The sequence below is a fragment of the Schistocerca americana genome, chromosome 7, assembly GCF_021461395.2.
Source record: "Schistocerca americana isolate TAMUIC-IGC-003095 chromosome 7, iqSchAmer2.1, whole genome shotgun sequence".
Taxonomy (NCBI): Eukaryota; Metazoa; Arthropoda; class Insecta; order Orthoptera; family Acrididae; genus Schistocerca; species Schistocerca americana.
In genome coordinates this window covers 425,632,660-425,655,732 of record NC_060125.1, presented here as the reverse complement: position 1 = coordinate 425,655,732, position 23,073 = coordinate 425,632,660, and the positions used below count along the sequence as shown (strand labels likewise).

The 23,073-nt window shown below is 42.4% G+C and overlaps 1 protein-coding gene across 1 annotated transcript in view; it reads right to left on the bottom strand.

Moving 5' to 3' along the window:
* Window positions 1-23,073, bottom strand: part of LOC124622616 (sialin-like) — a 94,280-nt gene that overhangs the window by 40,442 nt on the left and 30,765 nt on the right. The window contains exon 2 of the mRNA XM_047148381.1: window positions 3,391-3,478. Coding sequence (XP_047004337.1) covers window positions 3,391-3,478 — 88 coding nt within the window. The remainder of the gene's footprint in view (window positions 1-3,390; window positions 3,479-23,073) is intronic.

Sequence of the window (23,073 nt, the reverse complement as noted above, 5' to 3'; positions counted from 1 at the left end):
CGGAGCAAGGAAATCAAAACCAGACTAGCACTGGCAAAAGGGGCATTCCTGGCCAAGAGAAATCAACTGGTATCAAACATAGACCTTAATTTGAGGAAGAAATTTCTGAGAATGTACGTTTGGAGCACAGAATTGTACGGTAGTGGAACATGGACTGTGAGTAAACCGGAACAGAAGAGAATCGGAGCATTTGAGATATGGTGCTACAGACGAAGGTTGACAATTATGTGGACTGATAAGGTAAGAAATGAGGAGATTCTGCGCAGAATTGGAGAGAGAATCAATTTGTGGAAAATACTGACGAGAAGGGACAGGATGATAGGACATATGCTTAGACGTCAGGAAATGACTTTCTTGGTATTAGTGACAGTTATAGAGGACAAAAACTGTAAAGGAAGACAGAGATTGCAATACATCCAGCAAATAATTGAGGAAGTAGGTTGGAAGTGCTACTCTGAGATGAAGAGGTTGGCACAGAAGAGGAATTCGTGGTGGGAAGCATCAAGCTAGTCAGAAGACTGATGATTCAAAAAAAATCATCGAATGGCCTTCTATAACAAGTACGTTGCATTGAAGAAGAAACTGAAGGTACTAAAAGATGTGGTGTGGCCGTCCCGAAGTCTTGACTGTAATCCTAGTGAAATGGCCTGAGGTAAAGTGGACAGACATATCTGGAAATTTCGCATAATAAGCAAAGAAAGTTTCTGGAACGTTGTTCAGCACACTCCCTGCTGAACATGTAGTCTGACAATGCAGTGACAGCATGCTTCGAGTTTGTGAGGCAGTTGGTGAGTCCAGGGGAGAATACTTTTATGGAACTGACATATAGTTTTTCTGATTGTATTATTTATGTTTAAGCAAACATAATGATGTTTTTGGAGAAATAAAGTTTTGTTTGTGTCCGTAATTGAAATATCAGATAACAGTCATGTCCTATTGAAATTAATCAGCGTTACTGTATATTCTCTGCAAGCCACTATACAGTGTTTGGTGTAGGGTAGTACGTATCAAAATCAGCGATTTTTTGTTCTATTCCATTCAAGTCCTCAGCGAGGGAAAAATGACTATTTATATGCCACAGTACGTGACCTAATATCTTTTTTTCTTAACCTTAAAACCTACGTGAGGCATACGGTGATCGCAGCAGGACTGTCGTACAGTCGTAATCGAAGAGCGATTCTGTGAGTTTTATACAACACGATTTTGTTGGAGAAACCCCCATTGTCTGCTAAAGATTGCCAGTTAACTTCCCCTGGAATCGCTGTTCCTCTGTCGTTGGGGCTCTTACGACTTGCAGCCATTGCAGTAGCGCATTTCTGAATTCGTTCGATTTCAGGGGCAGAATGCAGGAATTTTAATGGTTATTTCCTGCTCTCACTAATATCACTTCTCGGAAATGTGCTGCTTCTTGCCAGGACTTTCCACAAGTTTATTACCAAAAGGTGCTCGAAAACCCCTGCTTCATTGGAGAATGAACAGCCCGCCATGCTCTGACCGCAAACCAGTGAGGCCTGGTACAAGGATATCAACCCACTGTTTTCGGACTGAGAAAACCCTCTACACAGGATTACCGGAAATCAGCTCTGGTACACACAACAGCCAAGAGGACGATCCAACGCTGGGGCGAGGAATAGTATGTTTTACGAGCTGTTGATTTATGTTATGGGCATTATCTGGCATTCATCCACATTTCAAGAGAGCTCTATACATTATACAAAGATGAAGTTTTGTTTAAGTTTTTTTCGTTCTTGACAACATCTAATTTCAGTACTTTCCTGTAGACAAAAGAATAATCAGCACACTCAGTTTTAGTGCAGCTGACCTTATCTGAGAAGTCGTTTGTGTATATTAAGAACATTACCGATCCTGTTACGTTTGCTGGGGGCACAATCGCTGTTAACTTTGTTTCTGTGGACCGAAAACTAAACTAAAATTCAGAATCTGGTTTAGCATGTATAAGGCTTTCCACAAGAATATACCTTATTTCATGTGGGTGGCACATAACTGATGCACTGTTGCAGGTCGATGGCATGCACCAGCATCTCCTCAGTGAACATAACTGTTAAAAACTTTTCCTCAAATACAATTTTTTTCCTTTTTTCCATCAACAACATTCATGAGACACTCCTTCTTTTCAATCTAAATTACTCGTACTTTCCACATAACACAAGTCTTTCATCGATGCAAGCAGCGATTATGGAGTATCTCACCCAAGACGTTAATCTGATATTTTATTTGAGGTGAACATCTTAGCTGAATCGTCCCCCCCCCCCCCCCCCCCCCCCCTCATGGTTCTATCTCTGGCTGATAACTGTAAGAGAAAGCATTACCAAAATTACGCGTGAATAGCTTATGAATATTTCCTTATCTTGAATGTTCACTTTTTGTATTGCTGTATTGCTGAACCAAAACAGAATAAATTTGAAAAAGTAAGTAGTCTAATCAAATGTAACTGCATGGTTTCAGAGATCTTTCACAGTGGCCTATGTCTGTGATGTATACATGCCAACTGAAGTGACGAATGAAAATTTATACCGAAGACAGGATTCGAACCTGGGTGCCCTACTCACTGGGCACATGCACTAACCATTACACCACCGAGGCAGAGTGACTTTGTACAATCGCACGTACTACCGTAGTACGCCTCCCTCTTCAGTCCAAATTCCCATTCATGTCTCAGCCCCAAGGTCTCGATCCCAAGGTGCTATACCAATTCAATTGGAGACCGTCCGCAATGCTGTTCAAGGGGAATAACAACTGGGCTAAGGCTTGCATGGGAATTGTGACTGAGGATGGAAGATACTAAGGTATTCCGTGCAGTTGTGCTAAGCTACTGTTCCAGGGTGGAGCAGTGGTTAGCCCATCCACCTAGTGAGCAAAGACCTGGTTGCAAATTCCGGCCTTGGTACAAATTTTCATTCGTCACTTCAGTATGCTTATATACGTCACAAACGTTCTAAGTCCATAAGACAGTTTTGGTCCTCTCCCTGAAACTGAAAAGATATACATGAAACAGGAGTTCCATCTGTTAAAAGGAAATACTACTTTGTTGGCAATTCACACACTTTGCTGTAGTAAATTTACGTATGCATACACTGTTTAAACGAAAGCTTACGTGCATCTGTTTCCTGAAGAAAAATTATAAAGAAGCATGATTGAGATAATTATTTGGTTAATTATGAGGCGGTTGCCGACATAATTAATAATCTACAAGGCTTAACATAGTGGAGCGACCAGTTTATCATCTTACGAGCGTTCTCTGCTTCCAACTCATTGCAGTGATTCAAATAATATTTGAAAGTACCCACTGTTGGAAGAATCTTCAGAGCGGCCCACTGCAGTTCAACTGTGTGTGATCTGTTAATAACTGTGAGGAGATGTTAGACTAACCTGAAAACAATGCTCCTGTTATTCTCTGCCGCTCACTCTCGGGGAACCACTTTGGGAAGAGGACGTGCATCGCTGGAATTATGACGCCCTGCAAAGGAGAATGTGAATGATACACTGACTGTAACTGAAGGCGGACGTGAAGCCCACTGATGTATTTTTTATTAATATTCAACTATGTTTCTGTTCGTTTTGCACAACATTTTTGTATCCTTCTAAACGACTACTGATGCGACTTTTTATTAGATGCAAGGTGAAAGATGACAACTGGTGACGATGGAATCTTTGCAAAGGAGGTTCAGCGGAAGAGTTTAGCGTGTGGTCTCTTAGAGGCTGCATGCTTTCAAATGGACTGAGTGTAAGCCGTCATCGGAAGCGAGGGATTAGCACACAAAACAGGTATCCCTTCTGAATTAGGTGCTTTGGTGCTGTGACTGATTCCAAGTGACGAAAAACTCTCCATAAAATTAAATTTACGCATGAACAGCGATATGCACTGAAGTGACATAATTCGTGGGATAGCTCTTTATATCGTGTCGGACCTCCTTTTGCGCAACGTAATGCAGTAACTCGAAGTAGCATTGGTTCCCTAACTCGTTGGAAGTCACCTGCAGAAATATTGAGCCATGCAGCCTCTTACAGGCGTCCACAATCGTGAAAGGGTTGCCGGTGCAGGATTTTGTGCACGAACTGACCTACCGTTATGTCCCATAAATGTTCGATGGTGTTCATGTCGCGCTATCTAGGTGGCCGAATCATTCGCTTAAACTATCTAGAATGTTCTTCAAAACAGTCACGAACAATTGTGGTCCGATGACATGGCGCATTGTCATCCGTAACTGAAGTGCATGAACGGTTGCAAATGGTCTCCATCTAGCCGAACATAGCCATTTCCAGTCAATGATCGGTTCGGTTGCTCCAGAGGATCGAGTCCGTTTCATGTATACACAGCCCACATCTTTATGGAGCCGTCACCAGCTTGCACAGTGCCTTGTAGACAACTTGGGTTCTTGGGTTCATGGGGTCTGCGTCACACTCGAAACCTACCATCAGCTCTTACTGATATAGAGACTCTTCTGATCAGACCACGGTTTTCCGTAGTCTAGGGTCCAATCAATGTGGTCCTGAGACCAGGAGACGCGTTGCAGGCGATGTCGTGCAGTCAGCGATGGTGCTTGGGTCAGTCGTTTGCGGCCATAGACCATTAAAGCCAAATTTCGCCGCATTGTCCTAACGGATACGTTCGTCGTACGTCCCGCCGTTACTTCTGCGGGTATTCACGCAGCGATTGACAGTTAACACTGACAACTCAATGCAAACGCCGCTGTTCTCGGTAAGTGAAAGCCATCGGCCATTGCGTTGCCTGTGGTGGGAGGTAATGCCTGAAATGTGGTATTCGCGGCACGCTCTTGTCGTTGTGGATCTCGGGATATTGACTTCCCTAACGATTTCCGAAATAGTATGTCCGTTGCGTCTAACTTCCACTAAGTATGTTAATTTCCGTCGTGCGGCCGTAATCACGTCGGAAAACTTGCCACGTGAATCACGTGAGTATGGATGTCCGCCCCCGCTAGCTGAGTGGTCGCCGGTGCGGTAGATCAGCGCGTTCGGTCAGAGAGCTGGGTGGCTTCTGTAATAAAAAACTGAGTAGAAGGATCTATAAACGAACTTGACCGATGTCATGTGACGTCCAAAACGACCAAAAACGAAAAAAAAAGTGGTCAGCGCGACAGAATGTCAATCCTCAATCCTAAGGGCTCGCGTTCGATTCCCGGCTGGGTCGGAAATTTTCCCTCCTCAGGGACTGTGTGTTGTGTTGTCCTAATCATCATCATTTTATCCCCATCGTCGCGAAAATCGCCGAAGTGGCGTCAAATCGGAAGACTTGCACCCGGCGAACGGTCTACCCGACGGGAGGTCCTAGTCACACGAAGTTTACATTTTTACATGAGTATAGACGATCTGAGTACACATTACAGCTACGCCAATGCAGTGCCCTTTTGTACGTTGTGTACGCGATACTATGGCCATTTGTCTATGTGCATATCGCTTTCCCATGACTTTTGCCACCTTAGTGCGTAAGAAAGCAAGAGCAAATCGGTATATGGAGAAATTTGACACACGATTTTACGATAATTTAACACAGATTAATATAACAAATTTAACCACGCTGTATCGTATTTTAAACGTTACTATTAATATTTTTGTTTAAGTAATGAACTACAAAGGAAAATTTATATAGCAGATACAATAATCAGCAATGTGTCTTTTGATGGCATTACGGAAACGGCTTGAGCTAACGGGACGATAATCTGGGTAAACATATTTATTTACCCCACAGAGTTAATGAACAATATCAACAAAATACTGGCTACTGTGAATATTACGCATGTGTTAACTCTTACTATTCCATTTTAACGGTTAAGTAACAAACTGTGCAAGATGATACAGTTTCGCTAGCACGAGATGAAAAGCAATGATAAAGTGCTATACAATGGTGTACAAAACTTAAGGACGAAAGTAACTTTCGCCTGATCATTCGCTGCCAAATAACATAACTCGATGAAACTAGGCCCATACAGAGAGAGAACTGCTACAGTACAGCACAGTACCGAAAGTAACTGAAAGAAATACGCAATGAGACGGATGGGAATGATAATAAAAACGCTGAAGGCAGCACGATTCATGAAGGTCCCTACGACATTACAAAAAGTTTGATATGGTTCTGAAGTCTGTGTCATCACCGCGAAAGACAGTGTATGCTCTGAAGCGTGCTGACATGCTGGCGACAAGACTGGTAAGGAGTTCTTGTGGTTGGGCGTTTCATTCCTCCACCAGCGCGGTTGACAACTGATGGACTGTCATTGGTGCATGTGGACGGGGGAGGGGGGGAATAGGACGGGCAGACCAGTCCATTCGCCGAATATCCTCTTGTTCCAAGAGCTCCTTCACCTACGTTGTTTGTTGTGGTCGGCGCATTTCCATCCATGATCCATGAAAATGATGACAGGGCCGAATGCATCCACGAAAAGACGCATGCGGGAAAGAAGTACTTTGTCACAGTTACGTTGACTGGTGACTGTACCGGTTTCAAATATTTTGAGGTCAATAGGCCTATGCAACTTTATGTCTTCCCACACCATAATACACTCCTGGAAATGGGAAAAAGAACACATTGACACCGGTGTGTCAGACCCACCATACTTGCTCCGGACACTGCGAGAGGGCTGTACAAGCAATGATCACACGCACGGCACAGCGGACACACCAGGAACCGCGGTGTTGGCCGTCGAATGGCGCTAGCTGCGCAGCATTTGTGCACCGCCGCCGTCAGTGTCAGCCAGTTTGCCGTGGCATACGGAGCTCCATCGCAGTCTTTAACACTGGTAGCATGCCGCGACAGCGTGGACGTGAACCGTATGTGCAGTTGACGGACTTTGAGCGAGGGCGTATAGTGGGCATGCGGGAGGCCGGGTGGACGTACCGCCGAATTGCTCAACACATGGGGCGTGAGGTCTCCACAGTACATCGATGTTGTCGCCAGTGGTCGGCGGAAGGTGCACGTGCCCGTCGACCTGGGACCGGACCGCAGCGACGCACGGATGCACGCCAAGACCGTAGGATCCTACGCAGTGCCGTAGGGGACCGCACCGCCACTTCCCAGCAAATTAGGGACACTGTTGCTCCTGGGGTATCGGCGAGGACCATTCGCAACCGTCTCCATGAAGCTGGGCTACGGTCCCGCACACCGTTAGGCCGTCTTCCGCTCACGCCCCAACATCGTGCAGCCCGCCTCCAGTGGTGTCGCGACAGGCGTGAATGGAGGGACGAATGGAGACGTGTCGTCTTCAGCGATGAGAGTCGCTTCTGCCTTGGTGCCAATGATGGTCGTATGCGTGTTTGGCGCCGTGCAGGTGAGCGCCACAATCAGGACTGCATACGACCGAGGCACACAGGGCCAACACCCGGCATCATGGTGTGGGGAGCGATCTCTTACACTGGCCGTACACGACTGGTGATCGTCGAGGGGACACTGATTAGTGCACGGTACATCCAAACCGTCATCGAACCCATCGTTCTACCATTCCTAGACCGGCAAGGGAACTTGCTGTTCCAACAGGACAATGCACGTCCGCATGTATCCCGTGCCACCCAACGTGCTCTAGAAGGTGTAAGTTAACTACACTGGCCAGCAAGATCTCCGGATCTGTCCCCCATTGAGCATGTTTGGGACTGGATGAAGCGTCGTCTCACGCAGTCTGCACGTCCAGCACGAACGCTGGTCCAACTGAGGCGCCAGGTGGAAATGGCATGGCAAGCCGTTCCACAGGACTACATCCAGCATCTCTACGATCGTCTCCATGGGAGAATAGCAGCCTTCATTGCTGCGAAAGGTGGATATACACTGTACTAGTGCCGACATTGTGCATGCTCTGTTGGCTGTGTCTATGTGCCTGTGGTTCTGTCAGTGTGATCATGTGATGTATCTGACCCCAGGAATGTGTCAATAAAGTTTCCCCTTCCTGGGACAATGAATTCGCGGTGTTCTTATTTCAATTTGCAGGAGTGTAAATGGACGACCAAAACGACTGTGTTCAACAATGTTCTTGGGTGCATTAGGTGTTCCCACGTATCGCCATATGAGAGTACATTAAGCACTGTGACAACTAACACTTTCCTTTTCTGCATGTTTGTTCCTCTTACGAGAGACCAGAATATCTCATGTACACTGGGTATTGAGGAATTCTTGGTGTTCTGGCTGGATTTTGTAAGGGATCCACGATCCCACGAACATAGGTATTAGTATCCGACATCCAGGTCGATAGCAGACAGGAGTCGATTGTCGAGCGCTGCAGGAGGCAGTGAACCTAGTGGCGATTGCGCAGTAGTACTGGAGAGTAGAGTTGGGCAACACGATTCTTTTTCCCGATTCGATTCCTACGAATCAATCACACATTGCGAATCGATTCCTACGATTCGTTCACGATTCTTTCACGATTCATTCTAGTCTGCGATGGCACGATTCTTACAGAATGCAAAAAGTTCTACATCTTACTCACAGATGGCAGTACATGTCTGAAATTGTCGATGGGGTTCGAATCGAACTGTGTCATGATAAAATGTACCAAAAATAGTTTATTTATGTGTAAACATGCATATGACATTACAAGTGTGATTCTCGATTTATACGTGTAATGCCTTAGTTGATGAAAGGTCACGTTTGATTTGATTGCATCTATTGTTTTATTTCAGTATGCGGGAAAGAGAAGTCGATTTCTGCGATATGTGGTGCAAAATTATGTGGTATGCCAGTCTGGTTGTGTGGCTTGAACATATCTAACTACAGACGTCTGTTTTATAGTAACAAAATCTAGAGGTGAGGCTGATGTGGTTTTGACTCATGTCATCCTATGTTTTTCTGTGCTAAGATGTCTTTCCAAGTCCACATCAGCCTTTTAGTTCATAACACAGCTGACAACCCTCGCACAAGGCAAATTTAGCTTCACTTTCATTTCTTCTAAATACAAAGCATAGGTATTTTGCTTTTAATTTGTCTAAGAACTTGCCACTGTCACAACTATTTATGTGAGAAGACGACACCGCCAAGTGTCAGCTTGGTTTTCACGAGTAGTATTACGGCCCACGAACTTTGTTTGTTCGTTCCGAGCTTCCTTTGTTCACACGCATCCTCCACCTGTCTACCATCTGGCGGTCGTAATCATTCAGCACGACTCGGCTTGATTCGGAAGTTGCCTTCGAAGCATAGTATACTAAGAATCGATGAACCGTTGGAACTTGGAATCGTCACGACTCGGAAACACGCACTATTCTTAGGATGCTTTTGAACGACGATTCGTCCGTATCACGATTCGATTCTTACGATTCTTTATTTAGAGTCGTTCAAATGAACGACTCATTCACGAATCGCCACAACTGTACTGGTGAGTGTCGAGTGAGAAGTGGTGCTGGAGAGACAGGCAAGAATGGTGGTCGAGTGAGTTGTAAACGGTAAAATTCACCAGAGTATGACGAGTGAGCACGTCCCCCTGATCGTCATGGGGTTGACCCTCACTAATACCGATTCGCGAGTGATATGAAACCGAAAGTGACAAGTGCCGAATTACGTGTTTCGCATCAACCGCGTTGGCCGGCAACAACCACGGATTGCAGTGAGGATTGTTGTGAATGTTAACCATCAGCATTACTTGTGACGAAGTACTGAAAATCAGCAACCAATAAAAAGATGTAACTGTAATTAGACGTGTAAGGCGAAGGTAGCAACTGCCTCAGAATTTGTGTGTTAGTAGGAAATATATATCAGTTTGTTCATCGCAACCTTTATGGTCCTTAATAATAGACAAACTTTCAATCATTCCACTATTCAGTCTCAGAACAGTCGCACTCGGTTGAAATACCCCCGAAACCACAGCATAAAAACCGATAGCCTTTCATCCATTAAGTATACGGTCATAAATCATAGTAACTAACTTTTTGGCTGCTTCGATGAATTACACAAAATCCAGTAAAGGAATTAAACGGGGGTGTTTGCAGTCTTCGGATCCGAACAGTGATTTATTAAGCACCATTTTTGTTTTCAGTGGAATGACATTTGCAATTATCGGACAATTTTAGTGCAAGAGCAATCCGGTATTGTCATTACCGTGACTAAAATTAGAGTATTTCAACTAGAAACAGTGTAGTAGAACACATTTATGGTGAAATTAGAAATCGCGGGAATGAAGCACATTATTTAGACAATACAGTGCAAAAGTGACTGAGAAACAGTAAACAATTTGTTTTTTACGAGTTTAAGTGACAAAAGCAGTGTTAATAAACAATATGTTGAGTATGGGCACGAAAACCGACGTGAATTACTGTAAAATTCATATTATAACAAAAAGAGCGTTTGTGCATAATCGCGAGTGAACCAGCCAAAATTCCCTTACGAAAGTACCAGAAACATGCTATCAAGTGACTTTGTATCCGAAATTATCTTTTGAACGGTGTAGATCGCTCAATTTGATGTGGACCCAGAAACTGTTACCGCATTTGCGAGTGTTGACTGTGGCGTAAATGTTGAATGACGTCACCCAGACTGTGATCGGCTAGCCAGAGCGTTTGAAGCACTGCAGCAGTTCCACACGCCGCGACAACAAGGATTAGGATAGCGGAGATGTATCACACCGACCGGTTAGAGTTGTGGCGATTCGTGAATGTGTCGTTCATTTGAACGACTCTAAATAAAGAATCTTAAGAATCGAATCGTGATACGGACGAATCGTCGTTCAAAAGAATCGTAAGAACGATTGCGTGTTTCAGAGTCGTGGCGATTCCAAGTTCCAACTATTCATCGATTCTTAGAACGCTATGCTTCGAAGGCAACTTCCGAATCATGCCGAGACGTGCCGAAAGTCGAATGATTACGACCGCCAGATGGCAGTCAAGTGGAGGATGCGTGTGAACAAACGAAGCTCGGAACGAACAAACGAAGTTCGTGGGCCGTAATATTACGTGCTCGTGAAAACCAAGCTGATACTTGGCAGTGGCTGACGGGAACGAGCGTAAAGGCATTTCCCATTTACTATCGTTACCATCAGCCACCGCACCGACGATAGCTTAGTTTGCGCGAGTAATACACGAACTAGTGATGACAGAAGCGATATACAGTTCACCTACATAGTTTCATTCTCTCGTAAAAAGTGAATTTTACAACATGTATATTCTACATAGTTCCATTCGTAAAAACGCAATTTTATATTATAAAAACGCTATTTCACATGTTTTTATGACGCCATCTCGCAAAACTTTGTTAGTACATATTGAATGTAGTTAAGGTTTTGGTTTTTATGTTTACCTGTATATAGGTGTCTTTCCTAAACGTAAACATCGGGAACTGCAGACCGGTTCACACTGCCCGATCAGACGATGCACGGGTGATAGTCCTCACGCGAATATGTGCATCCACACTAGATAACAATACCATGCGAAACTCATAGGGAACCATCTGATTTCTTGTGGAGCCGTTCATTTTAATTAAATTTTCTGAGAGCTTAAAGTTCATATTTATTAAGCAGTCGTTATACTTTTTTATTGTTATTTTTATTGAGTAATTGTTCTCTCATATAGCTATCACCGAATTATGCTACAGTATTAGTGTTCTGACTTATGGTCTCAGCTATTCGTTTTATTTTATGACACTTAAGTTGCACAAGCATATATTTATCTAAATTTACATTTATACAGCTTTTCGCCCGTGGAGGACGCATTGTTATTCGAGCTGCTGGCCTGTAACCCTTAAGATTAGGGCAGGATGACGACGACGAAAAGCCAGACGTTGTTGGGTTAAACCATGACTGGGAAGAAGGGACGAAGGTAGACGTGATGTGGCTCATATCTTACTATCAATGAAGAAGTTAGGTTCACACGGTTTATTCATTCATTTCGTGATCGGACCATCTCACCGACTTCTGTCAGTTTCTCTTTACTGGCGTACTAAAATTAAGCAAAATATGCAATCAAATCAAACGTGACCTTTCATCAATTTTAAGAAATTACCCACACAAATCGAAAATGGCACTTGTAAAGTCATATGCATGATTACTCAGAAATAACCGATTGGTGGCGTATCTTATCACGATACAGTGGATCGTGAGAAGAATACAAAAACCTTTCCTCGGAATATGCCTGAATTAAGACGATTAATGCTTGTTTGATCCATTCTATTTCTAGAATACGAAGCAATCAAAGTACAAAGAATCTCTTTCGAAAATAGCTTGAGTAAAGAAAGTTGCTGGAAAAAAATTGTTTGAAACTTCCTGGCAGATTAAAACTGTGTGCCCGACCGAGACTCGAACTCGGGACCTTTGCCTTTCGCGGGCAAGTGCTCTACCAACACTTGCCCGCGAAAGGCAAAGGTCCCGAGTTCGAGTCTCGGTCGGGCACACAGTTTTAATCTGCCAGGAAGTTTCATATCAGCGCACACTCCGCTGCAGAGTGAAAATCTCATTCTGGAAACATCCCCCAGGCTGTGGCTAAGCCATGTCTCCGCCATATCCTTTCTTTCAGGAGTGCTAGTTCTGCAAGGTTCGCAGGAGAGCTTCTGTAAAGTTTGGAAGGTAGGAGACGAGGTACTGGCAGAAATAAAGCTGTGAGTACCGGGCGTGAGTCGTGCTTCGGTAGCTCTGTTGGTAGAGCACTTGCCCGCGAACGGCAAAGGTCCCGAGTTCGAGTCTCGGTCGGGCACACAGTTTTAATCTGCCAGGAAGTTTCATATCAGCGCACACTCCGCTGCAGAGTGAAAATCTCATTCTGGAAACATCCCCCAGGCTGTGGCTAAGCCATGTCTCCGCAATATCCTTTCTTTCAGGAGTGCTAGTTCTGCAAGGTTCGCAGGAGAGCTTCTGTAAAGTTTGGAAGGTAGGAGACGAGGTACTGGCAGAAATAAAGCTGTGAGTACCGGGCGTGAGTCGTGCTTCGGTAGCTTGGTTGGTAGAGCACTTGCCCGCGAAAGGCAAAGGTCCCGAGTTCGAGTCTCGGTCGGGCACACAGTTTTAATCTGCCAGGTAGTTTCATATCAGCGCACACTCCGCTGCAGAGTGAAAATCTCATTCTGGAAAAAATTGTTTAGTTGCTGTATTTATGAAAATTTGAAGAATGGACAAAATCTTCAATATAAAAACTTGAAGTTAATAGCAACAGTAAACCATAAACAAATTAGCAGAAAGCTGACTGTAGTACCCCCTTGTGCTCATGCGCGAGTTATCCCTATGTAGTTCACATGCGCGGATTCGTGTCATCCTGCGTTTTTCTGTGCTCTTTCCAATTCCACACCACCTTATATTTCAGCCCTCACACACTGCAAATTTAGCTTCACTTTTGTTTCGTGGAAATACAAAGCATAGGTCTTTTGCTTTTAATTTGTCTGAGAACTTGCTTCTGCCACTACTATTTATGTGAGAAGACGACATACTTCTAAAGTGTAGGATACAATCGGTAAGCGGATCTAAATCCCCTATTCAGTCACTCGTTGACCACGATGGCACCGAAACAGAGGACGACCGAAGAAAGGCAGAAATACTGAATTCAGTGTTCCGAAACTGTTTCACTGCGGAAAATCGTAACACGGTCCCTGACTTCAGCCGTCGCACGGACGCCAAAATGGAAAATATTGAAATAAACGATATCGGAATTGAAAAACAACTGCTATCACTTAGTAGCGGAAAAGCATCCGGACCAGACGAGATACCCTTAAGATTCTACAGTGATTATGCTAAAGAACTTGCCCCCTTTCTATCAGCAATTTATCGTAGATCGCTGGAAGAACGTAAAGTACCTAGCGACTGGAAGAAAGCGCAGGGCGTTCCCATTTTCAAGAAGGGTCATAAATCAGATGCGAATAATTATAGGCCTATTTCGCTTACGTCAATCTGTTGTAGAATAATGGAACATGTTTTGTGTTCTCGTATTATGACGTTCTTAGATAATACAAATCTCCTTCATCATAACCAACATGGATTCCGCAAACAGAGATCATGTGAAACTCAGCTCGCCCTATTTGCCCAAGAAATTCACAGTGCCGTAGACACTGGCGAGCAGATTGATGCCGTATTCCTGGACTTCAGGAAGGCATTTGATACGGTTCCGCACTTACGTTTAGTGAAAAAAATACGAGCTTACGGAATATCGGACCAGGTTTGTGATTGGATTCAGGATTTCCTAGAAGAAAGAACACAACATGTCATTCTTAACGGTTCCAAATCTGCAGATGTAGAGGTAATTTCGGGAGTACCGCAGGGAAGCGTGATAGGACCTTTATTGTTTACAATATACATAAATGACTTAGTTGACAACATCGGTAGCTCCGTGAGGCTATTTGCAGATGACACGGTTGTCTACAAGAAAGTAGCAACATCAGAAGACTCGTACGTACTCCAGGAGGACCTGCAGAGGATTAATGCATGGTGCGACAGCTGGCAGCTTTCCCTAAACGTAGATAAATGTAATATAATGCGCATACATAGGGGCAGAAATCCATTCCAGTACGATTATGCCATAGGTGGTAAATCATTGGAAGCGGTAACGACCGTAAAATACTTAGGAGTTACTATCCGGAGCGATCTGAAGTGGAATGATCACATAAAACAAATAGTGGGAAAAGCAGGCGCCAGGTTGAGATTCATAGGAAGAATTCTAAGAAAATGTGACTCATCGACGAAAGAAGTAGCTTACAAAACGCTTGTTCGTCTGATTCTTGAGTATTGCTCATCAGTATGGGACCCTTACCAGGTTGGATTAATAGAAGAGATAGACATGATCCAGCGAAAAGCAGCGCGATTAGTCATGGGGACATTTAGTCAGCGCGAGAGCGTTACGGAGATGCTGAACAAGCTCCAGTGGCGGACACTTCAAGAAAGGCGTTACGCAATACGGAGAGGTTTATTATCGAAATTACGAGAGAGCACATTCCGGGAAGAGATGGGCAACATATTACTACCGCCCACATATATCTCGCGTAATGATCACAACGAAAAGATCCGAGAAATTAGAGCAAATACGGAGACTTACAAGCAGTCGTTCTTCCCACGCACAATTCGTGAATGGAACAGGGAAGGGGGGATCAGATAGTGGTACAATAAGTACCCTCCGCCACACACCGTAAGGTGGCTCGCGGAGTATAGATGTAGATGTATGTAGATGTAGATGTAAGACGCACACATGCATACATACTATAAAAAAAAAAAACAGCGATATTACTTCACTGCTAATTTGCTAATTCTGTTAGTTTCACCAGTGCTGCCACTAAATAGCTGTCGCACTAGACCAATATTACAGACCCTATATATAGAGAATAAAGTCTCTCTATCCAATACCTTTCTTGGCGGATCGCCGTGTAATACCGTCTTTAAACAAAAGCTTTTTAATTAATAATTTCAAGTTCGAGTTTTCGAATGTTATCGTGTTCAGATTCATATTAAAATTTAGTGAAGTAATGTCGCTTTAGACGATTGAATCCTACTGTTTAGAAGTATGTCGTTTTCTCACATAAATAGTTGTGACAGTGGCAAGTTCTCAGACAAATTAAAAGCAAAAGACCTATGCTTTGTATTTAGAAGAAATGAAAGTGAAGCTAAATTTGCTGTGTGGGAGTGCTGTCAGCTGCGTTATGAATTACAAGGCTGATGTGGACTTGGAAAGACATCTTAGCACAGAAAATCTAAGGATGATATGAGCCAAACCACGTCTGCCTCACTGCTAGATTTTGTTACTATAAAACAGACGTCTGTAGTTAGATACAATCAAGCCACACAACCAAACTGGCATACCACGTAATTTTGCACCACCTTTCGCGCAAATCGACTCATCTTTCCTGGCATACTGAAATAAAACAATAGATGCAATCAAATCAAACGTGACCTTCCATCAATTAAGGCATTACACATATAAATCGAGAATCACACTTGTAACGTCATGTGCATGTTTACTCATAAATAAACTAATTCTGGCATATCTTATCATGACCGAGCGAGGTGGCGCAGTGGTTAGCACACTGGACTCGCATTCGGGAGGACGACGGTTCAATCCCGTCTCCGACCATCCTGATTTAGGTTTTCCGTGATTTACCTAAATCGCTTCAGGCAAATGCCGGGATGGTTCCTTTGAAAGGGCACGGCCGATTTCCTTCCCAATCCTTCCCTAACCCGAGCTTGCGCTCCGTCTCTAATGACCTCGTTGTCGACGGGACGTTAAACACTAATCTCCTCCTCCATATCTTATCATGACACAGTTCGATTCCAACCCCATTGACAATTTCAGACATGTTCTGCCATCTGCGGAGTAAGATGTCGAACTTTTTGCAGTCCGTAAGAATCGTGCCACCACAGACTAGAACGAATCGTGAAAGAATCGTGAACGAATCGTAGGAATCGATTCGCAATCTGAGATTGAATCGTAGGAATCGAATCTGGAAAAAGATTCGTGTTGCCCAACTCTATGACCAGTGACTGCAGCGGAGCCAAATGGCTGAAGTAGAAACAACGGCGACGCGGAATTCGACATCTAGTGGCGAACCCTCGAAATATATACGTCTGCGCCACCTACCCGCCGATCAGCGGAATACGTGACAGCAGCTCCATCCCGTCGCCAACCACCGAACTACGAGACTGCGTCAGCGCGATTCGCCGCGTGCTTGGCTTTTCACACGGCACTATACACCAGCTACAGCAACGCATCGCCTGACAGCCGCCCCGCCGGAATAGCCAACGCCAACACGACTAGTAGCGCGACTTCAAACGTGAAAACATCGCGACTTCGACGAGTGTCGAGGGGTGAGTGAAGACGATTTGCTGGCGCGAGACTGACTAATATTGCACTATCTTCAGAGCGCGGAAGGAACTTCAAATTAAATTTGTCAGTTGCAGAAAATATAAAACAATATTTTTTAACATTTTTTTTTGCGAATTTGCTCTGAAGCATGGTATGATAATATGCGCATGTTTTCATGCTGTACAGCACAGAATAGTGTCTCATTTGCATTATTTATTGTAAACTAAATGTTTATATGTCTTTTAAGTTGTGTGTATGTTACGTTGAGATTTTGCGTATAAATGCAGTCATTGACATTTGACCTGGGTAGGTATCTGTAATTTTTGGTGTTCAATGGAGAGGTCTGTTTTGCCAATCTGGGTTAACCTAATACAGTGAAGGATTATTTAGTTATTAGTTAATTAGTGAGTGTTTGGGTTACTAGGTAGTTATTTTTTTTTTCTTGCCTGTGCATAGTGAATAGTTGAGAATGGATCCTGAATTGAAAGAAAAGGTTGTGGAGGAGGTTGTTAGAAAAATGGAGACAGGGCAGGAGGACAAGGGTGAGCCAGGAATTGGCAGTGGTGGAGTGTCAATGGACAGCCCATTGGGTCATTCAGCTGGTTACCCTGAGACACCAGTAAAACCTATTGGAAAAGAATTGAGTCTAGAGGATGGAGAATCGCAGTTAACAATATTTAAGATGCTCCAAGAAATCAAGAAAGGACAGAAAGAAATCAAAAAAGGGCAGAAAGAAATCAACAAGTGTATAGAAGAGATGTCGAAAGGAAATGAAGAATTCAAGGAAGAAAACAAAGAAATGCTAGATAGGCATTGGATAGAACCAATTGCAATCTCAAGATGTAGATTCGCCTCCAATCCGGCCAAATGATCAATGAAGGAATTAAATCGTTCATATAGGACATACTGTCACAGGAAGCACGGGTCATGGGAGGAGTACCTGGGAGAATTTGAACGAATCAGGAATCATCTCCTACATGACTCCACGGAATTTGCACCGTGTGAGATCTTACTTAATTAACCAAGAACCTGATAGTGTGTTTTGTGAGCTATTAGACTATCCATCTGGAAATGACATAACATGGGAGAAGAAATTAGAATTAGTGGAACTAGATATGAAAAAGAAAGCAAACAGGGGACAGGAGAGACATGATAATGTGGTAAAGCCAATAACGTATCGATTGGAGGATCAAATCCTAGTAAAAGTTCACCCCAAACCGAAGAAAATAAATTCTGAGATACATAAATTTGACCATGTTTATAAAGGACCATATAAGATCACAAGAATTGATCACCCAAACACAGTTGAATGGGAATATGTGCGAACAAAAGGAGCTCATGGTAAGGAACATGTTGAGAATATAAAAAGATACTATCTATGTAAGGATAAGGGCAACCGAGATAATGGAATAAAATCAGTTTGAGGTGTAGGGAGCCAGAAACTCTTTTGCTGGTATACCAAGTGGCGACTGGTACATTCCCAGCTGGGTGAGACTTTATTTCTCATTTCAAGTTTCACTCCTCTACCATCTTTCTCTATCGCTAGATTAAGAAAGTTAGTGTATAGTAGTTAGAATAGGTAGTGGTCGTCCAAATAATTCAGTCAGAAACCATGTAGTAAATTTATAGTAGTTACTGTTGATGTAAAGTGTGAGATGTCAGAGAATCAATAAGTTACAAATCAGCTGTGTCAGAACATTACAAAATTAATAGTGCCAGAAGTAATGAAATGAGAACCAGATCAGAAAGCCAATGTTTATATAATGTGGTAAGAAGCTATTGGTCAAACAAGAGTTTGTGAAATCTTCTAGAGTTGTTTTATGAGTCATGAAAAGGTCAAGCAATTGTAAGAGAATCAAAGTAATGTATTAGCTTGCAAATATGAAGGCCTAAAATGAAACAAATACATGAGGAGATACTTGTTCGAATAACTGATGTGAAATATGATATATGGAGAGGCCAAGGAGCCTGAAGTAGTATTTTTATGTAGTTACTGCAGCGAATATGGAGGGTTGATGTAGGTTGAAGGTATATATTTGTTTGCAGTTGAAGTTGCTGTTAAGTTGAGGGATTTATGTGTGATGAAGTGTATTGAGTATGGGATGATGGAAGTATGTCATTTAGCACATCAGCAACATCTATTTGCAAGTTATTTGTAGGTATACATGTTTATCTAAAGTATGCTGATAAAAGAGAAAGTGTAACTTATGAGTAACGAGTAATTCATGTATCCAATTAGCTATCAGAGTCAATTATGTTGATACTTAGGTCAAGCTTTAGAAGCTGAATTCAGGCACTGTGTAATGAATAATAAATATCCATATAGCAGATTTAGATTAATGTCAGTATAATAGGAAATATTATATTTCTCATCTGAGCATTAGCGATAGCAGTAAATGTTTGGCAGAATGAAATGATCAGTAATTTAAAATTTTCATTGGGTGACCACATTAGTTATGGCGATGCAAATAGTTATATAAGACATATGTAGTGGAATAATGGAGCATTTAAGATTATTGGATCAATATGTAGAGGTATGAGGAATTGTAAAATAATTGCGTAAGTCAAGGTATAAATGTTATATTTTGTCTCATATTCAGTTTTGCTTGTGTTAAAGGCTCGAATGAATAAGTCGTCAATTTTTTCCTTAACTTTCATGTGTGTTGGCCAAGTGAGTTATAAGTTAGAGTGATAGTATTATGGATAGCAGGAACCCCGCTGAAAGGACGGCATACCAAAGGGGTAGCTGGCATTCAACTAGTTTTTTTTTGTTTGTGCTGCAGCAAATTATAAAAGATTAACCAATACCAAATATGTAGTTAACAACTCATACAAAACCTTTCAAAGTCAAGATTTTTGGTAATTGAATGTAAGGCAACGTTTGTAAAAATATTTACCATGACATGTTAATTAATATAGATTGATGTTTCTGTAGGGGCAGTTTGCTACCGGGGTCAATAGGGCATTATTTGTGATACGATGTAACTTTCAGTATGTGAACCAGAACTTATGTTCCTCATTTTCATTTATATGATATGTGATAATTTTTTCCTATTATTATTTTTCGCCTGTGGCTACAAAAAAGGTTTTTAGGGCGGGGATGTAAGGGATCCACGATCCCACGAACATAGATATTAGTATCCGACATCTAGGTCAATAGCAGACAGGAGTCGATTGTCGAACGCTGCAGGAGGCAGTGAACCTAGTGTCGAGTGCGCAGTAGTACTGGAGAGTGTCGAGTGAGAAGTGGTGCTGGAGAGACAGGCAAGAATGGTGGTCGAGTGAGTTGTAAACGGTAAAATTCACCAGAGTATGACGAGTGAGCACGTCCCACTGATCGTCGTGGGGTAGACCCTCACTAATACCGATTCGCGAGTGATATGAAACTGAAAGTGACAAGTGCCGAATTACGTGTTTCGCGTCAACCGCGTCGGCCGGCAACAACCATGGATTGCAGTGAGGATTGTTGTGAATGTTAACCATCAGCATTACTTGTGACGAAGTACTGAAAATCAGCAACCAATAAAAAGATGTAACTGTAATTAGACGTGTAAGGTGAAGGTAGCAACTGCCTCAGAATTTGTGTGATAGTAGGAAATATATATCAGTTTGTTCATCGCAACCTTTATGGTCCTTAATAATAGACAAACTTTCAATCATTCCACTATTCAATCTCAGAACAGTCGCACTCGGTTGAAATACCCCCGAAACCACAGCATAAAAACCGATAGCCTTTCATCCATTAAGTATACGGTCATAAATCATAGTAACTAACTTTTTGGCTGCTTCGATGAATTACACAAAATCCAGTAAAGGAATTAAACGGGGGTGTTTCAATGTGTACAGCTGTATAGCGAGTTTGGAAAGCACGAACCAGTGAAACAGCTGGATAACTTGGGAGTCTGTGGTATCTTCAAAAATTTATAGTTAAAGAAAACACACCAATCCAGGAAGATTGTTTTTAACGGATCCAGTTCACCAAACAACAGAGTTAGCTGAGCAGATGTGTGACCATCTGTTCAAGTCGTGGGAAAGAAGGACTGCGAGACAAAAACGGTCTTGGAGGAGACAGTGGAGGTGGCAGGAGGAAATTGTATACTAGGTTTAATTTTGGTAGCTATAAGTTCTTATTCGTAATTCATTGTGCAAAACTTCGTACAGTTGACAATCTGCCAGGAGTTCAACAATCCAAATAACGAAGCAAGCTCCTTCGAGACTGAAGAAGTACGAAAGCCTTAGAAAGTATTAAAGAGCCTTTGTATCGAGGCTTTTCGAATATGAAGTAAGGCTGACGACACTAGTATAAACTCTGGGACACAGAGATAGTGAACAATAGTTTGGTAATTGCGTATGCAGTGTCTGTCACTGGTGTCTCAAATGGAAGTGGTTTTCGAAAATGAAAAAGGGCTGTGAATGTATGGATACGTACAGGCCTTTTTAGTATTATTACATTGCATTTATTATATTATCACCTTATTATCAATTGTTTACAATTGCGAAGAAAAAGAGTGATATACTGTAATAGATTGGGCAGAGTGGCAGCACAGTTTGAGGCTTCATGCCACGGACTGTGCAGTCCCTCCCACCGGGGGTTCACGTCCTCCCTCGGGCATGTGTGTGTGTGTGTGTGTGTGTGTTCTTAGCATAAGTTAGTTTAAGTTACTTTAAGTAGTGTGTAAGTCTAGGGACCGATGACCTAAGCAGTGCTGGCCACTGTGGCTGAGCAGTCCTAGGCGTTTCAGTCCGGAACCGTGCTGCTGCTACAGTTGCAGGTTCGCATCCTGCCTCAGGCATGGATGTGTGTTGTTCTTGGGTTGGTTAGGTTTAAGTAGTTCTAAGTCTAGGGGACTGATGACCACACATGTTAAGTCCCATATTGCTTAGAGCCATTTGAACCATTTAAACCTAAGCAGTCTGGTCCCTCAGGTATTCACATACATTTGAACATTTTAGGAATAGCTTGTGTTATTCAAACTATTCCATCCTGAAGCCAATTGTCCCCTACTGTCGTGTTGTACCTGTTGTTTTTTCCCAACTAATAATCAGAATATGGAACAGAGAAAAAAAAAAAACAGATGAAGAAGGCAACTGGACACATTATTAGTTCACAAAATCACAACACAGATGTAGCAGATTTTAATTTCTTTGTTTTATTTCGAAATACTGCTTGGATGTTTGTCTGGTCCACATTGCATCTTTCATTGTTTGTTTCCTTTTAACAAACTCATTTTTAGTTAAACCTGAAATATTTGTTGTATTTTAATCAAACACACATGAAGGCTGTTTTCTTAGAATCTTTAAAGAGACTGTTATGTAACTCCAATTGGTGAAATATTATCTTGTTTCTCTTATTAAAATTTTCTGTAAATATTTCAACAATAGTAACCGGTAGCACACAAGATGTGTATAGTTTTGGAAAGAGAATAACATTCTTTGTATATTTAAGTTTCATACATCATGTTGCAACTGTGACTAATAGTTATTGTTGCTGATTAGTTGCTCTTCCTTCATCCCATATGAGCAAACCAGTGGCGTCTTTACCTGCTGTTACTCATAATTTAGGTAACTGGGCTATGCACAGCTCTGTTTAGAAAGAATGGCTACATGTAGTCATAGGGTCGAGCTGCGCATGTCTGGTTTCAAGCCCTGCAGCTAATTCACTGAGAATAATAACTTGTAGCTGTGATCCTGCAGTCAAATAGTCTATGCATTGGTTAGAATTGCAAATTATTGAAATACAAAGAAATATAAAATTAACTTTAAGTGAATAAATTAATAATGGTTCTATTCCAATATCTGTAGTTGACGTAGATGACAGAGAGGTATGATGAATAACATTTATTCAAGAAAAGACGTCTCAAATAAATGGGAAGTGGTCCCATGATATTCAGTTAAAATACAGACAGAAAATACTTCTATCAAATGCAGTAAAGTTACAGTGAGAGTGTTGCCAGAATGGTAGCAAAATCCCCAAACTAAATAGTCGTCATAGTTATGTGAAACCTAAGTGCATTTCGTGATCACCAAGTCAACACATGCAATACAAGAACAATAACTCATAATCAGTCTATCCTCCATTGTGTAATACAAGCAGAAAAGTCCTACATTGGAGTGTATTCAAACCTCTTGTGAGTTAGAGTCCCTTCAAAACTTAAAGTATTGTAGCGGTTTTTCACTGCCAAGAATCAGTCACCTATGGTCTTGAATCATGGACATCACCATAGGCAGGTCTGCCTTCTTCCAGGACTTGATACCCAGTGTCCTGAATTGGTCCCTTGAGTTCTTCATTCGAGAAACCCCAGTCTCCACTTGACTCCCGCAGTGTTCTGCTACTGTCTACTTTTTCATTGGCTGAAGGCCATC